General features: G+C 35.7%; 2 protein-coding genes across 3 annotated transcripts in view; one reads left to right on the forward strand and one right to left on the reverse strand.

Moving 5' to 3' along the window:
* LOC131440509 (phosphofurin acidic cluster sorting protein 2) overlaps positions 1–25770 on the reverse strand; it is a 65960-nt gene that overhangs the window by 16938 nt on the left and 23252 nt on the right. For both annotated transcript variants that reach the window (XM_058611841.1, XM_058611840.1), the window contains exon 2: positions 17–821. In XM_058611841.1, the coding sequence (XP_058467824.1) occupies positions 17–821 (805 nt within the window). The remainder of the gene's footprint in view (positions 1–16; positions 822–25770) is intronic.
* LOC131440514 (peroxynitrite isomerase THAP4-like) overlaps positions 7483–25770 on the forward strand; it is a 59789-nt gene continuing 41501 nt past the window's right edge. The window contains exon 1 of the mRNA XM_058611858.1: positions 7483–7688. The gene's annotated coding sequence lies outside the window, so the exon portion shown is untranslated. The remainder of the gene's footprint in view (positions 7689–25770) is intronic.

Here is a 25770-nt window from a genome sequence, read left to right on the forward strand (position 1 = left end):
AGAAAAAACAACTTACACGACTCATTTTTGCACGAGATCCTTTATCCTTTCCTAAATTATCGAAATCACTGTCACTGTCGACTTGATTCGAAGGAAGCAAATTCCCTTCGTCACCATCTCCATCATTGTCACCTCGGTCAAATTTTTTGTATGGATCGCGTTTAGCAGCATAATTCCGTTTTGCAGCATAACCCGACAGTCCGTCGTCGTTGTCATCACCAGAACTGAATTCTTGTTCCTCATCCTCGTCAGAATACTCATTGACGCGATCCGTGACAAGTAAGCTATTGTTATTTTTATTGTCTTGATCCACTGGAATGGAAGTAACCTGCGTGGCACGTAATGTGGCTATCGTGAGCCCTTGTCGGCCCGCTTTACTAGATCCATTTAGTTCCACTGTCATGTCCATAGATTTCTGAAGCACAGCATCCATCCGAATCACACCTTCGGCCAGTGTTTTATATCCTAGAATAGTGCGGGTTTTATATTTCTTTCGACGCTGCAGCAAAATCAGTAGTCTGTTGCCATCGCGCTTGATGAAGTGAGGATATTGCAAGCTGAAATGGAGATCAAGTTCTGTTTCGAGCAATGGAGGAGAATTGAGCTGGCCACTTTGGCCTATCACACCGGGACCGCCACTAGCGAGGCTGCCTCCGCCAAGCGTACTTCCGAAACCGATGCTCAACGATTGGGGTACTGGAATCTCATGTGACCGAAGCGTGCGCTTAGAACTTTGCATTTTGACCGCCAGCGACAGGGAGGTGAGATCGGGCGGCAGTGGTGTAAGCAAGGAAAGCCGTGTTATCGTCAAGGAGCATAATCTGTAAAATAAAAGACAAAGTAGGTCTTAGATAAAAGCAAAATTTGTAAAATATGTTAAAATTTGATTAGAAATTCGTTCATTTCGTTTATAGATATTGTAAACTCACAACCACGTTACTTCTGCCCTCACGTTGATACTTGTTGATACATACGATTTTCAGCTTATCAAACGACTATAATTCATTGCAATCCACTCCACATTACTATTACGGTAGATGAATAAAAAACCTATTATGAAAAAAATCCCACAGAATTGGAAGCCGGATCTGCAACCTTTCAATCCTTGAAAATGAAAGATATATGTAGAAGCCACTTCTCTAAGCAACCCAAATATGTGTAGGTGTTTTGGCTTACGGATCCACCCAAACACATCTAGTTCTCTCTATAATACGAAGGTTGCTGATTGTATTAAATCGGGACAATCGTGCCTCACCTCACGTGTAAATCACATACACAACATATCACAAAGGTCAATTTCGTTTTTTTGTATCTTGAGACAACATAATGATGAACGTGATAAACTTACCTACACAGCAAAAAATTCTGAAATTTACAGGTGACGCAAATCCACATATGACACAATTCATAAGAACGTAATCCGTGAAACGACTGAATTTTACAAGAATGATATAAATATACGTCAAACATACCCCGCTTTTCAAGCAAACGTGTAAATTTATATGTCTTAATACTTGAAAATATGTGAGAATGTATTAAATATAAGTTTAATTTACTGTAAAATTGAGCCATTTTTGACGCTCATATATGTCGGTCTCAGAAGATGCAAATTTACACGATTTTTCATAGGTGTGTACTTATGTTTTTGTTCCAGCTATCCAGCTATTTTTCTACCTACGTTCAATCACGATATCGAAAATATTACATTTGCCATGTTTCAAAACAGCAATCCAAAAATCATGACGTATCGGATAATAACAACCTACAAGAACTTTGAAATTATGGATATCAAACCGCTTAAAAATTTGATTCTCAGTGCCGTTCATTTTATAACTGAACTAAAAATTATTACAATTACATTTTCACATCCAAATTATAAACACAATAATGAATCAATCTGGTTTCGCCAGTTCCGCCTAATCCTACGTACTATTTAAATATTCCAAGTTGATGTAAACAGCTTTACATCCCCCGTTATTTCATATTAAACTGCACACCAACTGGCAAAGACAACTTTCGCCAGTCGAGCTGGTTTATGCGTTGGCTATAGATTCCTGCTGCAACAGTTGCATTCATTCATGTAATTTCATTATCCAGTAATTGATTCAGGCCAATACTGCTTATGTTGTATGACATACTACCCATGTCTGAGGCAGTAAACGGGATGAGATGATTCATGCAAATGTTAAATATTGGGAAAATCTGATGACTCATTTAATAAAATTGTAAATATTGTTTCAATGTTTCTCAAAACTTGTTGTTTCGGAAAGGTTCGATCGTTTCTTCAACCAGAACCAGAACATTTCGAAACCTTAAAAAAAATCCTAGAAATTACGGCTTGCCAACAAAGAGCCGAGGATGATTTGATCGCCTATTAAACAGTGCAAGCCCGGATGTAATTCGTGAGCACAATAAAAATAAATTATCTCGACACACACCGCTTGCATTTGTTTGCTCAATAACTGAGAATCTAATAGTTATATATATAAAAACGAAATGATTCTCAAATATACTTTGTTTCCCTCCAAGTGAAGGTCACTACGCGGAGAAAAAAATACACTGATACATTATTCAGAAATAGCAACTGACAACAATGCAAATTAAAATCGGAAAACACTCATTTGCTTCCTGCAGATGACCTTGTTCATGCACTGTTTTCGACAGAAGCCACTAGTTTGTTTAAGAAACGTAGTCCTCAGTAGTTTATGAAGCATATTTTATTCTTTAAAAAATAATACAAATATAGATCCAGACATTTTACAGGTTGTACAGTCATATAAATTTTTGAACACGACGTTTTCTAGCGTTCAAAAATTTCAACAATTCTTTCTATCCGCCTCAGACTGATGATTTGAGTTGCAACGCCTAAACAAAAAAATATTTGATGGTGGTGGGGTTATTCAACAAGTAAAAGCTATTTTAGCAAGCCGAAGAACATTGACGAACTCAAAGCTACTAAACGAGCGATAAAGCTCGAAATGATGTTATATCTCAATATCCTAAATAAAACTTTTGTTTGTGAAATTTGGTTGAACTAAGGAAATGATAAAACTCGTATGCACGAAATGCATAAGAACGCAGGTTCAAGTCCCGCCTCTGAGCATATCTTTTTCCAAAAAATCATCTTTTCTGTGAATTTGACATTCATTTAATTGTTTAATCTTACAAAACTTTTTTTAGTAGCAAACTAATCACCTCAATAAAATGCGATAAACTACATGATAAAGTTGAGGGAAAAAAAACCGTGTCGATTGAAAGTTTCTGTACATTTTCCCGAACAATAACATTAAATCAATAAACAGTGAGAAATTATGCACTTCGTTAAAATCGAGTATAATTCAGTCAACGCTTCTATAAAAACATGTTTTAATCCACCTAGTGGTGTAATGATGCCTTTCTTATACATATTTTCTTATATATATATTTATATATATAATATTCTGGAATTCTATTCAAAATTTTTCTCTTCGATTTTTGAAAGAGATTGTTTGTGCATTAACTAATATAACATACAGAATGGAGCAGTGCTTTGCTCGCGTAGGTCATCCTTAAGAAAACGAAGTGGGTTCACTATTATATGTACTTCCAGCACCGGCACCAGAGAACCGGCATAATCGAAGTCGGTTCGTACGGTCACCAACTAACATGACGTACAAACTCTACTAGTTTTTATTCAAATTTTGAAGTTTTTCTACGATTTCGACATCGTATCCTAAACGACAGTAAATTTTAACTGTTGTATCCGAAAATATGCAGTAATTTTTGGTAGGACCATAAAACGTAACCTTTCATTTGACCCTAAGATTGGAAATATCGGTTCTGCAAGCTCTGAGAAAAGTGAAATCCAATTTTGAGCATATGACTATCTTCTCCCGTCGTTAATCGAAAACCGGGAACCAGAATAACCAGAATCGGTTTGTTTAGCTGCCTACTGATAATGGCTATCAATTCGTGGAGTTTTGAGTCCACTTCAGATTTTGTGCGTATTTTGTTTCACCGGTTTAAGTGACGGTGTGACACACTTTACATTATAACTCAGGAACCAGAACTCGGATCCGAATGAAATTCAGGAATGCCGTCTGGCACCGTAAGACTTTTCATTTGAATCCAAATTTATAAAAATTGGATGAGCGGTCTCTGAGAAAATCGATTGCACGTTTTTAGTTCATGTTGCACATTTTGCCCCATAACTCCCGAACCGAAAATCGGGTCCAGATGAAATTAAATAGCAACATATGAGACTACAAGGCCTTTAATTTAAATCTTAGTTGAGGAAAATCGGTTGAGTGGTCTCTGAGAAAATCAAGTGCACTTTTTCTTCTTTTTTTTGCGCATTTTACCCCGTTACTTCCGAACCGGAAGTCCAATCCGGGTCAAATTCAATAGCACCCTATGGGACCAAGAGACCTTTCAATTGTTTCAATTCGTTAAGATAATCGGAAGGCAAATATGGTTCATTCTAAAAAGGTAATCGATATTTTAAAATTTGAGAAATGCAATGTTACAATGTAAGTAAATGTAAGAATTACTTCTGTATAGTCGCTGAATATAAACACATTGTCATTATTGTCTCAGAGGATTCAGAATCTGTGATCACTATTGCATCAGAAGAATTTTCCCCCACAGCTGAATAGTGAAAATTGCATCATTTCGCAACTTTTCCAAAACTGTGTGTCATCACTATTTTAATACTCACGGGAATGTTTTTTCCCCAATTTCACTCGTTTTCTGCCTACATCGAGTTTCTCAAGAAGAGAAGTAGAAACGCGACGCAACGAATGTTTCTGACTTTTGCTAACATGAGTCTTAAAATTAAATATACACTGCGATCTAAACTGAAACGTTGCTAACAATAAACTCATTTAGGGGTTATCCTAAGTTTGTGCTTTGGGCACATAACCGTTTTTATTTTTCTTTACGTTTCGTCTTAGACTCGTTAGTGCAGAGCAGTTCAAATTGAACTGCTTAGTGCAAACTTAAACAGTTGAATTTGAACCGCTAAGCAGACGTAAAGTTAATGCTACTTGCAAAACACTTTTTCAATTGGCACCGAATCTTTTCGGCCATGTCTTTTCTGACGTGCCGAACGAAAACGTCTTTTTCGACTAATACTGGCCGATTCAGGGCCGATTAACCCCTAAATGACCATAACTGAATCGGCCAGTATTAGTCGAAAAAGACGTTTTCGTTCGGCACGTCAGAAAAGACATGGCACTTCGGTGCCAATTGAAAAAGTGTTTTTCAAGTAGCATTAAATTTACGCCTGCTTAGCGGTTCAAATTGAACTGTTTAAGTTTGCTCTAAGCAGTTCAATTTGAACTGTACTGACAAGTCTAAGACGAAACGTAAAGAAAAATAAAAACAATAAACTGTCAAAGTTAGGTATCGATCAGTGGCGCGACTTGTGTCGACAAATTAAGCCCTGCGGTACGCTCCGTGCGTGCGGGTCGTGATTGAAAAATTCACTGCTCCGAAAGTATTAATCTTTCCACTCTGAAACTTTGCCAAGATTGAGTGAAACCCTTAAGGCTCCATTTTTCAATTAAAAAAGAAAAAAATTAGGCCCAAGTTTGAAATTTTTTTATTTGTTATTAATTTTTAACTTATTTTAATGAAACTAACTTTAAATGTAGGTTTATGGAATCGCTGATTTGAAAGCTAAGGAGAAGACGCACATTTCATGTGTTTACTAGGTTATACAGTATAGGCTGTTGAAAAAAGGCTCTTTTTTGGCGAAACTTCAAAAAATCATATCTCGAAAATTCTACGTACCATATTAAAATAAAAAAATGCGTGTCGAATATTTTCGAGTTCCTTACCGAAAAAAATAGTTAGATGAAAAAAAAATTTGGGTGGCTGATTTTGCGTGGAATGCCCCATATATAAAAAACTGTATCTTGACATAAACGCATACCTTCCTAATTCAATGTGACTGATTTGCAAATCAAATATTCCTTCTTGAAAACTTATTTAGCAACTCTCGGTAAGTCGCACAAGCTCCACCTCTGACGCTTTTAAGGTTACATAGCAGTTTTAGTTCACGTTACTATTGCTTCAATTTGTTCCATCAATTCGCTTCATATAAGTTACGGACATTGAAATATAGTAACGTGTATTACTTGAGCAGTGTACCGACAGAATAAACTTTTTTCGCGGAAAGAGCTTCTTTTTTGTATATTTAGAAAGAGTTTCAATTTAATTTTATGTTCAATCCACCATATTCACTACCCACTGCTCCTGTCAATGACTTATGGCATGGTCTAATCAAAATTTCTAATCAAAGAATCACCTCAAAAGACGAAAAATAAATTCAAACGCAGAATTAATTCCCAATTTGGACAACGGAAAATCGTCAGGTACATCTTGATTTATAACGTTAAACAACGTTTTTGTTTTCTATATATGGATGCGAAATCAAATAAAAAACTAATACAATAAAATAAAAAAGTACAAAGAGTTGTCAGGTTTTGAACATATACAAATAAGCCAATTTTAAACAGATGTTCAATATCATTAAACTACTGCTTGAAAATATTTCTACGCATCGATTCGAGTAGATAAAACTTTTTTATATTTTAGATAATTAGTGGTGGAACCTTTAAATAGTAAAGAACAATATTTTTTTTTTGTTTTTCAAGCCAATATCACCTTTTTCCATTAGCAGAGGTGACAGTTTCGGTCCTCCAAGAAGTATTTACGCTATTGTTTTGTTTTTAAATTTTATGATTACTTTCCGAGTTATCCCAATTATTATGTAAAAAATTACAGTTTTTTATTATATCTGTCACAATTGACTTGTAAACAAAATATGTTTCGAGATTTAGATTTCACACGTAAATAGCTATCCAACGTGCCATAGATTGTTGAAATCCGTTCATTTTTAATGGAGATATCGATATTTTTGTGTAAGCGACTTTCTCCCCTATTCCAGTGCGCATTACACCTGAAACGCGTTTTTTGTTTGCGCTTCAGGATTTGGTTATAGAGCCTCTATCCCTTTTTTTTGATTTTTGAATTCAATGCTCGCTCAAACTTTCGAAATCGAACTAAGAAAATATCTGTGTGTATGTGTTGTGTTGACACAATAGCGAATGCTGGCTATCGTGTACTAGAATAGCATCAAGCTCACCTCTCATCATATGAAAAGTAAAATGCCAAATAGCTTAATATCACCTACCGTGTACAAATTCACAGGTGATGTTACAAACTAAATCAAGGTCTCATTCCGTTGGTAGTGAATTTATCAGCCGAATCAAGCCATACGTAAAACCGAAGGTGCAGATAAAAATAAATATAAAAATCTCACGGCCCCCAACCAACATGAAACGAGCGCAAAATTGGGAGCGTAGCAAAAAAGAATCGTCTAGCCCGATGTCACATAGCAAGAGCAGGAGCCAAGAACGAAAAGTGAAACCACTAGGAGAGTGTGGAGGTACTTGTTGATATTGCATGTGTTAATGACTATAAGTTATGTGTTGGATGTGAAAAAACGTTCATAAAGATTACGAGATCTGACAAATTACACCAATATGCAGGAAAATGTGATTTAAAATCGAGTACAAGTACAAATTATGTAAATAGGGAGGTTTTCTTTGTTGAAGCGATCTACTTAGTAAGCATTTGGAGAATCGTGTGCCAGCCAATATTTTCGAATTCTCTAAGCCGATCACCATGAGAGCCATAGGGAGGTGAGTGATTATTAAAACATACTAGTAATCACGGGATAGAGAAAAAAATTTCTCAGAGATTCCGATAATTCTAAGAATAGTATTAAATAGCAGGTATAGGGTTAAATTTACTTATCATACAATTAAAATAAGTAAATATCCGATCAACCATTGATCATTGATTTGTGATTCGTTAGGGAGAACTCCGGCTCAGAACCGGAAGCTGACCTGCATTGATCATTATGCCCAGACAGTGAAATGATTGATAATTGAATTAACAAAAATGAAAACTTGCTACAACAAAAAATAACTGAAATGTACAACTCGAACCGGTAATCTTGTCCGACCCGGGAAATCGCTCTAACAATTGAACTACTCTAGTTGTGTCGAAACACAACTCAGAAAGCAACATATGAATTTTGGCAAAAGAACCTACACATTATGTTGTCCCATAACAGATAATAAAATATTTGATAAACAAAATCATTAACTTTTTAAGTTTTGATTTTCCCTTTCTCCTAAGCCCGAAAAGTCATCAACTATACCATATTTCTACTATCGCTACGGAATCGTGTAGTGTTGACATAGAACATTTGATTTGCATTGTACAACCTGAACTAATAGCTTTAACAAATTGGTGAATAACACAAACACTATAACATAAAGGTCATTTGGCGCAGTATTTATAACAAATGTGGAATAAAGCAGTGAGTAGAAAGAAAAAAGTGACCGAAATTATGAAACAAAATTATTTAATATGCAATATATTTAATTATTTGCTTTTTTCTATAATACTGAACTACTTTATAAAATCTCTTCTCAATCCACCTCTTGTTATTCAAACAATCTCATTAATACAGACATTTTCATATACGGATTTATGACATGAATTTGCGCTTATTTTTGACCGGGATTCGGTCAAATTAATGTGGGTAATTCACAAAAGCGTGCTTCAGCGCTTACGCCGCATATTCGATAACATTCCGAGAAAATTGAGCAGAACAAAGTGTGTTTTGACGGTCATGTCTATTATAACATTATAACTCCGGAACGGCTATAGATATTGTTCGTTACTAAAAAAAAGGTTCAACTACTAATTATCTAAAATATAAAGTTTTATCTACTCGAATCGATGCGTAGAAATATTTTCAAGCAGTAGTTTAATGGTATTGAACATCTGTTTAAAATTGGCCGATTTTTATATGTTCACAACCTGACAACTCTTTGTACTTTTTTATTTGCCGAGCTTTGATTTTACATCTATAACAGCTACTTTTGTTATTGTGAAAAAAATGGAAAAAAAGGAATTTCGTGTGTTGATGAAACACTACTTTTTGAAGAAAAAAAGTGCCGCCGATACCAAAAAATGGCTTGATGAGTGTTATCCAGACTCTGCACCGGGCGAAGCAACAATTCGTAAGTGGTTTGCAAAATTTCGTACTGGTCATATGAGCACCGAAGACGATGAACGCAGTGGACGTCCAAAAGAGGCTGTTACCGATGAAAACGTGAAAAAAATCCACAAAATGATTTTCAATGACCGTAAAGTGAAGTTGATCGAGATAGCTGATACCCTAAAGATATCAAAGGAACGTGTTGGACATATTATTCACGAATATTTGGATATGAGAAAGCTTTGTGCAAAATGAGTGCCGCGTGAGCTCACAATCGATCAAAAACAACAACGAAAAACCATGCTGAAATTGAACGAATTGGGCTTCGAATTGCTCCCTCATCCACCGTATTCTCCAGATTTGGCCCCCAGTGACTTTTTCCTGTTCTCAGACCTCAAGAGAATGCTCGCTGGTAAAAAATTTAGAAGCAATGAAGAGGTAATCGCTGAAACTGAGGCCTGTTTTGAGGCAAAGGACAAATCGTACTACAAAAATGGTATCGAAAAGTTGGAAGATCGCTTTAATCGCTGTAATTTTGTTGAATAATAAAAACAAATTTTGGCAAAAAAAATGTGTGTTTCTATTAAACGATACGAACTTTTCAGCCGAACTGTTACATAACGTGATAGCTGTTTGAACTACGAACTTGTTTAATTAACCAATAGTAGCTTTCAAAATTGATTAAGCTTGTTGATATCGGCTTAACTATTTCCGAAAAAAAACTGAGTTGATAGAAAAAGTGCGTTTTGTCGATTACATCACTTCTAACGAACTTGATTCACATCCTAAGAATAACTTTCAAACATGCCTAAATTTGTTGAAATCGGATAAGTCATCTCCGAGAAGATTGAGCGGAGAAAAAAAGTGCTTTGTCGGATAAGTCACTTTTTCCATTATATCTCCGGAACCAGTAATTACAGTCATTTCATCTTCGAACTTGATCAATGATCCAATAGAGGCTTTCAAACGAGCCTAAACTTGTTGAAATCGGTTAAGCAAACTACGAGAAAATTGAGCGGAAACACAACACCAGTTCGTTTTGTCGGTTACGTCACTAATACCATTATATCTCCGGAACCAAAAGTGAAAGCCTCTTGATCTTTGAGCTAGAATCACAGCTCAATTGTGGTATCCAAACGAGCCCAAACTTCTTGAATTCGGTTAAGAGCTTTCTCCGAGAATATTGAGCGGAGAGAATATAGCACTATATCTGCGGAACGAGAAGTGATATACATTTAATTTTGAAACTTGACTTGAAACTCAATAGTAGCTTTCAAGTGAGCCTATGCTTATTGAAATCGATTCATCCGTCTCCGAGGAAATTGAGCGGAAAGAACAATAGACATACCCCGATCTCGTCGGTGGGTCTCGGTGGTTCCGTTAAAAAAGTGGTTTTCCAGCAATTCTATATCTTTTCTATAGACAGTAGTATTTACGATTTGGTTTAATCAAAAACTTACTAATATCACCTTGAAAAATTTCGTAAACAATCATTAGGTAGCGTACAAAACTCAACATCATCTAAACTTCATCAATATGCACAATGTTAGAATGCATGAGTATATTCAAACCAACCGTTTATTGACTCAACTGATACTACGTATCTACTGCCAGACAAACCATATTGAAGTCTAAAACCATGCGTTACAATAGGTTGTGATGTTAGAATAGGTGAAGTGTGATGGGAAGGACGACAGCCTTCTACACTGCTCTCACTAGGATTCGACTATTAATCCCTTTTGGCACATAAAGCAGATAGCTGATCTTACCCAAGGAATTCATAATCACAATATTAAAATCTCTATAATCGTAACAGAAAAGACAAATTTAATAATCATTTCTTAATGCATGCGTAATAGAATTCAGGGGAAAATTGGAATAGTTTCTTTATGAAGAGAACAAATTTCTGACAATACTCCACTACACTTCGTATCTCCAGTGTTATTACGAAGAGTGATGAGGCAAAAACGTTCTTCATTTGTTCCAGATCTGTTACCATTCTCGATAAAAAGTAACAGCCGTAGTTCCCATGTTCACTAATTTCTCAGGAAAGCTTATGCACTTATAAATGTGTTGTGAATTTAGGACTATGTAAAAACAGGTTTTCTTCCTCGTTGCATCTAGCAGATTAACTTGTTTATGTCAGTCGGTGTTGAACAGTCGTTCGCACCGCACGCGTATAGCTCTTGGCTCCTGGAATTTTTTTCTGGCTACCTAGAGTTTCATTGATTCAAGGCTTCAGTCTTTTTCAAGGCTACCTGAATCACTAACTAAGTGACTAAGTGGTACAAAGAGTGATATTAGAGTGACTAAGTGATACAAAGAGTGATATTAGAGTGACTAAGAAATTAATCAGCCTTTTTTAAGGCTAGCTAGGAGTCTAATCGAAGACTAATTTAGCCTAGTTAATTTAATTTAAAATTTCATTAATTTCAAAAATGCCAGCGTCCAACCGGTAAGGCAACAAGCCTAAGGCTAAAAATAATTCAATACGGAATAAATCACAATCCGTTATTCAACATTTTTCTAATAACATTCACGATCTTATAGAATCTGAATGTAAAAATAAAAGACAACGGACGGATTTCCCTTCCGTTGATTCTATGCCGTCTAACAATATTTACGAGATTCTTCCTGAATCCGATTGTAGCGACATAGAAGAAAATTCTTCAAAAATTCCCAAAATGGACGCTTGTCGTTCTGGGAAGAAACATCAATCTATGCCACCAGTGACGGTGATGATTTCCGACTTCAAAGCATTCCGTACTGAGCTTTCTACTTTTCTCTCGGAAGTAAAAGTCTCAGTAAATCGGACGAAGAGGAGAATGTCGAGTCTTGGTGGATGGATTGGAAGATTACGAACGTCTTATTCGATATTTGTCCGAGAAACTTCATAAATTTTATTCATATGATATAAAATCAGACAGACCCTTCAAGGCTGTCTTGAAAGGATTATCAAATGATCAAAGTATTGTAAAGAGCGAATGGTACTTCTAAACCACGCTCTGGAATTTCCCATGAACTTTACCTAATGCACTTCAATCGAAGTGATGTAAACAATTTGAAAACTTTAGAAAAAGTACGTTTCATTTCCCACATTAAAATTCATTGGGAACATTATAAACGGCATAATCGTATTGCAAACTTAACGCAATGTCGTCGTTGCCAAGGCTTCGGTCATGGAACCAAAAATTGTCATATGGATATACGGTGTTTGAATTGTGGTAAATCGCATTCGAAAGACGATTGTCCAACGAATGAAACCACTGATAAATTTTCATGTTCAAATTGCAATGGAAATCATAAATCCAATTATTTGAAATGTCCTGTCAGGGAAAAAATTTTAAACGCTCGTTCGCTTCGACAACAAGTCAAATCAACGACCTTAAATTTACAGAACATACCTGAAAATCAGAAAACCGTTACAAATGCCACGCCTAATTCGGCACTGGTTTCTTCGAAACAAAAAACAGGTACGCCTGCCAATTCGTCTTCTAACGAAAACAATTTATTGACAGGTAGATCGACCTCGTTATCATCTTCTTCTAATGTCAGTTATGCTGGTATATTAGGTAGAAATCTATCACCTATTTCTTCTAATGTAAATAATCAAAACACAGGACCGCCTTGCAGTTCTTCTTCTAACGAAAACAATTTATTAATAGGTAGACCGGCCAAATCATCTTCTTCTAATGGCAGTCTACCTACAAATATTCCTTCAATGCCATTCGCTTCTTTAAATGAAGTCGATTTAGGCGATATAACTGAAAATAAAATGATCTACCTACAAGATCAACTTTTTCAAATGATCATCCAAATGAATTCAACTTCATCACTTTTTGAAGCATTTCAAATCGGATGGAAATTTGCAAATAATATTATAATGAATTTAAAATTTAACAGTGATGTTAAATAATTATTTGAATATTTTAAATTGGAATGCTCGATCTTTGAAATCGAGTGAAGATGAATTTTATAATTTTCTCAAAGTTCACAAAATTCATATTGCCATTGTGACAGAAACTTTTCTTAAACCAAATGTAAAATTGAAAAGTAATCCACATTATGTGGTTCATCGATTTGACAGGTTTACTGGAATGGGTGGTGGAGTTGCCATTTTTGTCCAACGGCAAATTAAACATCGAATTTTACCTTCTTTCAATACTAAAGTTATTGAAAGCTTGGGAATCGAAGTTGAAACCATTCATGGAATTTATTTCATCGCTGGAGCATATTTGCCATTCCAATGCACCGGCGAACAATTAAATTTCTTTAAAGGCGATATGCAAAAACTTACAAGATATCGATCGAAATTTTTCGTAATAGGGGACTTAAATGCTAAGCATGTTCAGTGGAATTGTAGGCAAAATAACAGTAATGGTAAAATACTTCATAATCAACTCTCAGCTGGTTACTTCACAGTTCTTCATCCCAGTAATCCTACTTGTTTCTCTTCCGTGAAAAACCCGTCTACAATTGATCTGGTTCTAACAGATCAAAGTCACATTTGTAGTGAACCGATTACACATGCTGACTTTGACTCAGATCATCTTCCAGTAACATTCAGATTTTCCAACCAAGCTATAATTAATCCAATTAGTTCTATTTTCAACTATCATAGCGCTAATTGGTTGGATTACAGATCTCACATTGAAAATCATGTGGATCATGAAACTATTTTAGAAAATTCTGCGGACATCGACACAGCAATTGACAATTTGAATCATTATATTATCGAAGCTAGAAATCTTTCAGTTCCCAAAGCTCAAACTAAATTAAATTCTCCTATCATCGATGACAATCTTCAACTGCTCATTCGGTTGAAGAATGTTCGTCGACGACAATATCAACGTTCTCGTGATCCTGCTATGAAAAACATAGTTAAGGATTTACAAAAAGAAATTAAACATAGATTTACTCTTTTGCGAAATGAAAATTTCGCTAAAGAAGTTGAACAAATTAAACCATATTCTAAACCTTTCTGGAAACTTTCTAAGGTTCTTAAGAAACCTCAGAAACCAATTCCTGCTCTCAAGGAAGGAAATCAAATACTTCTTACAAATGGTGAAAAAGCTCAAAAACTTGCTCAGCAGTTCGAGAGTGTTCACAATTTTAATTTAAACGTTGTGAGTCCCATTGAAAATGAAGTCTCACTGAAATATGATCATATTTCAACCCAAGTGTTATCACACGATGACATTATTGAGACGAATTTTGATGAAATTAAATCAATTATTAGGAAACTCAAAAACATGAAGGCTCCTGGTAATGATGGAGTTTTTAATATTCTTATTAAAAATCTTCCCGATGTTGCCTTGAGACTCCTGGTTAAAATTTTCAACAAGTGTTTTTCATTAGCTTACTTCCCAAAAAGATGGAAAAACGCTAAAGTAATTCCTATCCTAAAACCTGATAAAAACCCAGCAGAAACATCAAGTTATCGCCCAATTAGCTTACTTTCTTCTATCAGTAAACTTTTTGAAAAAATTATCTTGTTGAGAATGATGACTCATATAAATGAGAATTCAATTTTTTTACCAGAGCAGTTTGGATTTCGTCATGAACATTCAACTACTCATCAGCTTGTCAGAGTAACGAACATGCTAAAATCAAATAAATCTTCTGGGTTATCCACTGGAGTTGCTCTTCTAGACATAGAAAAAGCATTCGACAGTGTTTGGCACAAAGGTTTAATAGCAAAAATGTCCGATTTCCAGTTTCCTATTTATTTGATCAAAATGATTCAAAATTATTTAACTGATCGTACTCTTCAGGTTAGCTATCAGAACTGTAAATTTGAATTGCTACCCGTACGAGCCGGTGTTCCGCAGGGTTCGAGCGTAGCTCCAATCTTGTATAATATTTTCACTTCTGATCTTCCAAATCTACCCGTTGGTTGTCAGAAATCGCTATTCTGTGACGACACAAGTCTGTTAGCCACAGGTAGAAATCTAAGAGTGATCTGCAGTCGCCTACAAAGAAGTTTAAATATTTTCAGTGATTATCTGTCAAAATGGAAAATTAAACCAAATGCTGCAAAAACGCAATTAATTATCTTTCCTCACAAGCCAAGAGCTTCTTTTCTTAAAGCAAACAAAATCACATTCTTAAATTGAATGGCTTGGAATTGACATGGTCTGATCAAGCTAAATACTTAGGTTTAACGTATGACAAAAAACTCACTTTCAAGGATCACATTGAAGGAATCCAGGCAAAGTGTAATAAATATATTAAATGTTTATATCCACTTATAAACAGAAATTCTAAGCTCTGTCTAAAAAACAAACTGTTAATTTATAAACAAATTTTCAGACCAGCCATGCTTTATGCGGTACCAATTTGGTCAAGTTGTTGTTCCACCAGGAAGAAAACGCTTCAAAGGATTCAGAATAAAATTCTGAAAATGATTTTGAAGCGTCCTCCCTGGTTTAGCACAAATGAGTTACACAGACTCACAAATATAGAACCATTAGATGTAATGTCACATAATATTATAAGCAAATTCCGACAAAAATCGATGCAATCTTCAATTGAATCGATTCGCTCTCTGTATTAGTTAGTAAGTTAGTATATAAGTTCCTTTTCCCCATTACACAATACAAGTAGGTTTAGAATTTTCCCTACACAAAAATCTCAGAATTGCGGAAGCAAATAATGTCTTCATGGTAATAACCAAATCATATATATATATATAACAGGGCTGAAAAGTCACCACTTGTGGCTGAACACCCAATTTAAATCTTATTAATTTAATTTTAACTCATATTCCAATGAATAGTTATTTAAAAAAAAAAAAAAAAAAAAAAAAAACTTGTTTATGTATCTATTCATTTAATATTCCGCAGTTTATGTGGAATATAACACTTCTTAACATTAAAAATAAATATTCAACATTGTTTTTCAAGACAATATTAAATATTTATTGCATATTCAATGATCTACGTTAGCTCTGCGAGGAACAAAGCCTCCCTCAAAGAAGTCTTGGTCTTTCTAAAAACAACCTTTCTTTCTTCTCTTAATATCAATTGTTAATCACCAAAAAAGATCTGCAATTCAAAAATAAGATGGTGCATGGTGCAAGCTACGGGAGTATCAGACAAGTCACTATAGATGTATGAGGCCTGAGCCTGACGTAGTCCCGATGAAAACCGACTTTTCTTCTGTTGACCAATTCTGGACGTTTTTGGTCAATCGCTTTAAACCTGTGGTTCCCAAACTTTATTACCCATTTTAAATATATTATGCGTTCTACTGCCCACTAAGTACAAAGAATTATTAAAATTCAGCAACAATTAACATTTTTGCTGTTAACTCGAAATTTAAATATAAAATAGATAGAAATGATACAAAAAATTGCTTCCCAATCCCAACGCAGTAGAACTTAATTGTTAATTCAAGACTCTATCGTTCAAACATTGGGTAAGCAAAACACCAACAAAATCTCACATATCATTGCTCACCCGGAGAATTAAAGTGAGATCGACTGGTAGAGGAATTAAGTTTTTGAGTGCGAAATTGGATCACAGGGGATCAACTGAAATGTGAATCCTAACATCCACAGTAGTTCAGTAAGCAGAGCGATTTCCCCGGATTGGAGAAGGTTGCGGACGGATTTATAACTGTCTCTGAAAGTTTAAGACGCCAGTTTTTGGATTTCATTGTTTTCATTTTATCAGTCATAATTTCAGACCGTATTTTCGTTGGGTAATGGAGAAAAGTTCCGCATTTGGCGTGTTTTCTTGTGGTGTATGTGGACAACACTATGATTTTTTCAAGAGCTCGTTCAAAAGTAACTTTTCGAGTCATTTCTAGTTCTGACTTTACTTCTTGTGTGCGACTCTCAATTGACAACTTTCCACAGGGGAAATTACGACAAAAGTTAAGTAAGTTTTGGTGATAAAGATGAAAATGACTGTGTTTATTACATTTGTTAGTATTTGGTTCCATGATTGTTAGAAAAACTCCCAAGTCCTTTCACCCATTAATAAATAAGCGATATGTAGATCTGGATTCTGGTCCTGAACACTGGATTAGAATATTGAACTATCGAGCAAGGTTTCTGGATCAGAATACTGAATCTGAATCTGGATTCTTGAAAGAGATTCTTTATCCGAATATGGATTCTGAACTTGAAGCAGAATTGAGTTCTTGTATTCGGAACATGTATCTGGATACTAACCTTGAATTAGATTGTGAAACTGAAATCCTGACAGAGACCTTAACCTAGATTCTGGACCTGGATTCTGCGTCAACCTTGACTCTTCACCTGAATTCTGGACTTGAATTCTGAACCTAGTTTCAGAACATGGACCTGGCTTCTTGAGCGAAAATCGAGATTCGAATTTTAGGCCTGCATTTTGGACCTGGGATATAGACCTGAACTCCTGACAGGAATACATTAGTTTTCGTTTGTTTTGGGCATAAATTCTGATTCCAGGCCTAGATTATGGGTCTGAATTCCTGACAGAAATCTTAGATCTGAAGCGGGAAGCAGGATTTTGGGTCTGAATTCCGAGCATGAATCTGAATTCTGGATATGACCTCAGGATTATGAACAAGATTTTTGAATCGACCTCTGAAAATAATTCTGACAATCTGGATTCACAACGAGGGTCTGATTATTTTTCTGTATTTTGTATGAATTCAATTTGGAATATAGACATGATATGAATTTCTAAATAAACATTGAAACTATTTACATCTTCTTACTTTCGTTTCCTTTCTCACAAATCGCACAAGAATTGAATGATGCACTCATCGCATCATTGTTGCAACTGATAGATTGGAATGGAATTGTTTTTCGCAATGATAGCCACATGTCTGTATCAATTTGTAACGAATGTATTTTACTCACGGCCTTTCTCAGAAAGATGTTTTAAGTGTCGAAGCCCACTTTTTGCGAACCATTGCCCACATGTTAACAATTTTGAGTTTCCTATCAACTGAAAATGAGCTAATGCCCACTAGTGGGCTGTAGGGACCAGTTTGGGAATGACTGCTTTAAACGATCCAGTTCATAATAAAGTATCTCTTTCCACTATCTCAAAAAAAAAAAAACAGCAGAGCCTTCCTGGACTACAGTTCTACGTTTGTGGTGATTCACCGCGTTTCGGCCACGATTTTTTTCACACAATGTTATGGTATGTGACCTTTGGTATCTTTCGAGCTCGACCAAAAAATCCTTCCAGTCTGCTCCTAAAACCATGAGAATTATTTCAAAAAATGCTCGACGAAAGATATCGAAGGATGACCCAAAATACTGCTTTTGAGTGGTGAAATTATCAAAAGACCATTATATCAAACCTAACTTGTTCGTTTGAAGTAAGCATCGAAGAGAAAACGGCCAGAAAAATCAACACGACAACGTTGCGATTGGGCTCCGAACAAAAACTCTTTCAATGATAGTAGGTGGGATATTCATTTCTATTCGCCTTATAGTTCAGACTTAAAGTAACCACTTGTTTCGAACTACATTTTTTTAGTCGATTCAGCACACTATTTATTTCTGTCGAAGCAATGAAAGATTTGCGATTGATTCATTCTCAAGAGACAAGTTTTCTCATGTCGGAGTCCCCAAATTGCTAGAAAAGTTTTAAAACAGTTGTAGTTTCTAATAAAAAACAATTTAAATAGTAAGCAAAATTTCAAATAAAGTTACAAATTTGAAGAAGAAACTAATAATTGAAATATTTAACATAAATGAAATGAAATAAATAATATAATATAAATGTTTCAAGAACTTCGATTTGAGTTACTATAACCAAGGCCGTCGGAAGGATGGAGAGTGGAGAGTGGAGTGTGGAATCCCCTCGGGCCCAGACTTGAAATGGGGTAGTCTTCGTTTTTTTTGTCACTAAACAAACGGAGCCCGTGTTGCAATCCCCCCGGGCCCGTTTTTTCTCTCGGCGGGCCTGACTATAACTATTCAATTTACGAAAAGTAGTTTTGCACCTCATCCCCAATAATTATAAGCGCATTCTTTTGAAATGTGACATTAAACAGATATGGTCTGAACATTCCCATCGTTGAACCTTTACAGAACATATTGCAAAGGTCTCCTTTGCATGACTAACGCACCTCATTCGGTATTCGAAATCGATTGCCGAAGCAACGAATCAGATACAAATATAGAACCCCCACGAGTAGTTGAATAAAATATTGATACCTTTGAAAGTGAATGAAAGAGCATTGTGCTCGAATGTCGACGCTACGAAGAAAGTTGTTTAAGCTAAAACTTACTAGAATGTATCTAATCAAAACTCGACAATCACGATATGTTTTGTTTTTTGGTAGATGTGCGTGCAAAACAAGCCTGATGGATAACCGTCATGCGTGTGTCTCGATTAAACGATTTTACGAGTTTCAATAGTAATAACAATATGAAGGTTTTTTCATTGTGTCTCTGTTTTGTCTCTTGGGTTGAATTCCGACGAAAAACTATTCGCTAGTTGAGTTCGCTACGACACACGGTTTGACATATATTTGATCACGAATATTTAGCAACAGTCACAGCATACCGTGGATAGAAAAAGGGATGTACTTTTATAGACAGTTGCATGAAGTATACGTGAATGTATGAATAACAGCTAATGTCAAATTTAAATAGCGTGGTTATATCAGTCGGTAAATATACGCTGAGACTTTGGCGAGTTTTCGTGAGCAAACATTACTTGTGCGGTTCAAAATTGTTCCGGACGTCGAAAACGTATTGAACGAATTTCAAATATAAAGACTGTCCCAGAAAGTATGGACGCACTTTGATTTCGCTGTAAATAATTCACAAGTGTTAGATATTCAAATTTTATTCGATACACTGATAATATTAGACTACAACAACAGTATATTATTCTCAACATTTGCTACTTAGCCATTGTAGACTAGCTGGCGCACCTTCTTGCGAACGTTCCTCATTAAATTCCGTGCAGACTTCTTGGCGACAAGTTTTGACACTTTTTGCCAATCTTTTTCGAACTGTTGAATGCTTTCGGCTGCCGAGACACGTTTCCTAAGATGTGCCTTCGTTAATGCCCAAAATTCCTCAATTGGTCGAAGTTGTGGGCAATTTGGTGGATTCATGTCTTTTGGGACGAAAGTGACATTTTTGGTAGTATACCATTCTACAGTTGATTTCGAGTATTGGCAAGAAGCAAGATCTGGTCAGAAGACAACAGGATCCTTGTGGCTTCGAATCATGGGTAGAAGTCGTTTTTGTAAACATTCCTTGATGTACATTTCGCTGTTCATTGAAGCAGTGGTGATGAAGGGTTTCGAAATCTTACCGCAGCTACAAATTGCTTGCCAGATCATAGCATTCTTACCAATTTTTTCGACTTCAATCGATATCTCGGACTGGTTTAACACTTGCCCTTCTCGCACCGTATAATATTGTGGTGCCGGCAAGGATTTGTAATCGAGTTTCACGTAGGTTTCGTCGTCCATGATTATGCAGTTCAAATTTCCAGCAAGAATCGTATTGTACAGCTTTCGAACCCTCGGCCTGATCGATGCTTCTTGTTTCGGACTACGTTCTGGTTGCTTCTGCTTCTTATAGGTTCGAAGATTCAAACGTTTTTTAGCACGAAGAACATTTGGCTTCAAAGTGCCCACTTTTTTGGCCACATCCCGAACTGAAACCCCCTTCTTTGGCTCGAACGCCTTCAGTATACGTTTATCCAGCTGAGGGTTAGCAGGACCTTTTTTTTCGACCCGTTTTCGGTTTATCCTCAAAGGTGTTATCCTCACCGAACATCCTGATTGCATTTCGCACGGCTTCTTCACTTACTCCTTCCATTTCTGCTATCTTTCTCAGTGACAGTCCGCGTTCTGTGCACCATTTGTACACAATTTTTCGACGTTGTTCTGCTGAAAGTTGCGTCCATACTTTCTGGGACAGTCTTTATTATATCGTTGTATTTTCGTTACTAGGTGGACAAAATCTTGTTAGATGAAGTAAATTAAGTTGTAAAATATGCGACTCTATGTCATATCAATCCTACATACCGCTGTTGATAAATGATTAACATGTTGGAATAAGATCTGTTCACAAAAAAAACTAATTTACATTTGGAAGGAACAACGAAGTACACCACTATATCATATCCTAGAGATTCATATAAACCAAGCAAACAGCTTGTATAGGATTCATAAACGTCCTATATCAGGAATGCATTATGGATCTCTCCTCCTGTAAAACCGATTCCATCTAACAACATACCTATACGATATACGTATCGAATTTAAACGACATAAAACCAAATTCTCCCAAAATTCCTAAAATGGACACTTATCTGCAAAGCCAACAACAATCTATGCCTGCAACTTCGAAGCATTTTGTACTGAGCATTCTTGGGAAAATTATAAATAGCACAATGGCACTGGTACAACAAATGACAAAATGGGCAAACGCTGTTTAAATTTTAGTAATTCTTTTGCAAACATATCTGTTCAATGAACGAAACCTTCAGATGAATTTTTATGCTCTGATTGTGAGGATACCATAAATCTAATTATTGACAATGTCCTGCCACAAAAAAGTCTGATCGAATAAATTCCTATTAAAATTTATTAGATCTACATGTGCCTAAATTTTAGCAAGACCGTTCTGCTGACACGACTGGCTCAAACTCCAGTTTTATCTGCTATACCTGATAGTCAATAAACGATAGGTAATATATCCGTCATGACATCTAACTTTTAAAAAGAGGCATGTTTACAGTTTCAATGCGTTAATGAGTTAATTCAAATGAGATTTGCAAAAACGCAAAACATATCGAACTATTCTTTTCTCAGTCGGTTTCTAAATGCTAAATCATGGAAAAAACAAAAAAATATTCAGAAATTATTCAGAAATTTATTTTTCATAATGAACTCTCTGCGGGTTTCTAGCCAGTTTTATTTCCAAACAGTCCAACTAGTTTATCTTCAATGAGAAATCCTTCTAGAATTGATCTGTTTCGCGCAGATCAATGTCACATTCGTTGTGAACTGATTACTTAAACGGACTTTGATTCAGTTGATTTACCAATAACATTCAGAATTTCAATTATAGTAATGAATTATTCTATAAGTTCTATATTCGACCATCTAGGAACTAATCGACTAGAATACAGATCTCATACCGAAAGTAATTTGAACCAATATATTATTTAAATTTTTGAATGTTAGGAGGTCCATTAGTTCCAAAAGCACAAACTAAATTTAATTTTCATATCATCGACAATCTTCAACTGCTCCATCGTTGACATCAACATAAACATTCTTGTGATCCTACTATGGATTTCATAGTTGAGGACCTTCAAAAGAACACATAGCATCCCTGAACAAATCAATCCATATTCAAAACCTTTCTAAGGTTCTTTACAAATCTTCAGAAACCCGTTTCAAAACTGATGCTAGTTTCAGAACTGATGTTAGAAAATCGCTTGACGAGACATTAGGTGTTGACCCATTAGTAATATTTTCCCCAGTGAAACCAAATTCCCGACCTTCTCCCGGTTTTTCCGGTCAGTTTTCTTCCTGCAATTTTAGATTTTGTTTTTCCAAAATTGATCTAAACTGTCTTTGAATAGGGCTTTTTTCACTATTTTTTTTCAAACTATTGTCGCAAAATGGCAAATCCTACGAAAAAGTTTCGTACCAGTGGTTTTGACAAAATCAGTAAAATTCTCGAATAAAAACCGTGAAAAAATTCCACATCGAGAGAAACGATTCTTCACATCAAAGGAGATATCCATAATAATAAGGTTTTGTTGAATTACAGACATTTTGAGCTACTATCACGTAATCCAACTACCAACTCGGAGGTATACAGTCACAAATCTCCTCCAATTCGTCACAACTTGTTTTGGACACTTGTAGAAAGGAACGCAAGTTGATGTTATTTAGTTGCTTTCGATACGATTGACCATGAGATTCTATTAGCAAAATTATCAAAATTAGGAGTTTCTAGTTTCGAGCAAATTCATAAAGTTTCATTAATTCGTCCGGAGTACCCCAGGGAAGCAATCTTTGTCTACTATTGTTCATTTTATATTTCAACAACATTTTGCAAGTTCTGATACTGAATTGGCGTATGCCAATGATCTGAAGATTTACTTTATTGTTCGATCCATTGTTGACTGCGTTCGCCTTCAAGCAATATCGGATCGATTCGTCGACTGGCATCATCGACACAAGCTAACTGTGAGTGTTTCCAAATGCGTGGTTATGTGTTATCGCCGCATCAAACAGCCTTTATCGTTTGACACGTCGTTGATGATGTCATTCTGCAAAGAAATCATCAATTCAGTGATCTTGGTGTATTGCTGGACCCAAAGCTTACATTCAATTTGCATTGATCTGCAGTAATCGCAAAAGCTAACCGACAATTAAGATATGCCACGAATGTAACGAAAATCTTCTCCAATACTTGTTTAAAAGCTCTCCACTGCTCACTCGTTTGGCCCATGCTGGAGAATGCATCCTAATCAAATGAATTGAAGCTTGAAGATAGAGAACGTGTAGCGTAAGTTCATCAGATAAGCACTACGGAGGGTCCCATCGTACGACCCGGTATATCTTCCGCCTTATGTCGTTCCTGGTTGTTGTATTCAAAAGCCTGCATTTTTTACAAAAACTTTCGAATAGTATGGATGACAGCTCTGAAACATTGAATCATTTAACATCCGTGTGCAATCCAGATCTCTTCGCCATGGGTCATCTATTGTACCTCGCTTCTATCGCTCTATCTTCGGATATGATGAACCGTTTATATTGCTGATTCGAACTTTTACATTGCTATTCGAATTTGGAGAACAATCTTTTCGATTTGTCACACGGATTAAAAATAGTATAACTGATGTAATATAATGCTATATTCCATGTAGACTTTAGTCAGATGGAATTAAATAACAATAAAAAAAATAACATATCTTTCTTACCCATCCTATGAATAAATTCAAACCCGAGATAAATTACTATTGGTATAAATTCCATTGCATTATTACCTTATTAACAGATGAAAATTCAAAAATTGGGAAGCAATTTGTGTCGGGCACTTTTGTGTGTTCAAATGATGACTACGATCTTCGAATTACAGGAAATATCGCTAATATAATAACTGGAAGCTTGTATGATAAAACTCTAATTATGAATACACATAGTTTCAAACGTTTCAATAGTTTCAAACATAGACTTGAAGTTACTCCTGATTAATCGTGCTCATATTTACCTCATTAGACGAAACTGAAAACTATATGGATTACAATAACTTACTAACTTACTAACTTACGACTAGTCGGATTAAAGCAAAGTAGGAAACCATGATCGCTTCTCGTTGGACAGTGATACAAAATGAAAGCTGAGATGATGACAACTTTCATGCCATCGTAAACCAGAAGTAGATAAAAACTGATCAAGAAAAACATTCTACAATATAAGTTTTTTGATCAAATAATTTTGACTCGATTTCTTCAACTTTCTTTAATAAGCTAATAAGTTAGAAAAGTTTCATCACAAGATGCCAGAAGTCTTCCATACACTATGCTTTATGCTATTGGTTCAGGAACTATAGGATGATAAGAGTTTTAAATTTTAAACCGTCATTTCACGAATAAACGCAGAAAATTATTCATATCAATACCCGAAACTATTCTGATTGGTAGGTCTTGTTGGTTGACTACGGCTATACTTGGTTTTTGGTTCCGAAAATACCGGAAATAGAGGTTGAAAACTCCAAAATGTCATTCATATTGATTAGTGTTTTCATGCGAGTGCAAATTTAGAGAGGCGTTTTAAACCACTAGGTGGATGAAACATTTGATTTAATTGAATAATTAAAACTATAACTACACTTTATCAACAGACTGATTTTCTAATATCAAACAATTTTCGATGCCAGATGCAGATTTCATAAGCTTTTTTTTTGTACAACAATAATACTTAACTAAAAATGGCATCAAAGAAATTAGGTACAAAAAAGTAGATTTGTATCGTGTATTTGCTTCAAATAACATTGCCATTATGAAGCATCGTGCCCGGCAAAAATCGACACAATCATTTCAAAAGTCCTCTACCCAGACCAGAACACGGCATTAGTCACGCGAACCACAAAACGCTTGGTTATTAAGTGTAAGGCAGGTCTGGTAAAGCTTACAGTTTGTCTTCTTTCGTTGGCATGCATATGATGAATTGGTGCTGTTGCTCTATTAAATTGACTTCGGCAAGCGCGAAGGAAGAGCGTCCGAACCGAACAATATAAGCCGGAGCGTAGTCCGACAAGAGTCAGTGGGCGCGACAACTCGTTATTATGGGCTTCGTTAATGAGCAAGCAAAAAATAAAATAAAAATAGGTTGTCAGCGGCTGCACTGGGCTTTTGTGTGAGTTCACTGACAGGCTCACATTTTCGTGAACAAGAGCTATAAAATAAGGGTAAACTGGTGAAGTGCGCTTTAGTGGAGTCAATAATTGAGACTAGCTCACGTAGCATACCACAAGGGCAAACACAGAACACTGGATTGGTTAAACGCTCTGCAGAAATACGTGCTGAGTTAGGAAACTTTGCATGTACGAATTGTACATCGCAAACTTTTAAGGAAATTGTTTCAACGTGTTTCGTTATTTATGATAATTGACGATAATTTAAAAGTCAATTCCCATTACGACGTAAATTTTTTTTTGTTTCAATTACAGAGGCTTAAACCTTAAGGTCATTCGCCTCTTTGGGCCAGAA

This window comes from Malaya genurostris, chromosome 1, assembly GCF_030247185.1.
Source record: "Malaya genurostris strain Urasoe2022 chromosome 1, Malgen_1.1, whole genome shotgun sequence".
Classification (NCBI taxonomy): Eukaryota; Metazoa; Arthropoda; class Insecta; order Diptera; family Culicidae; genus Malaya; species Malaya genurostris.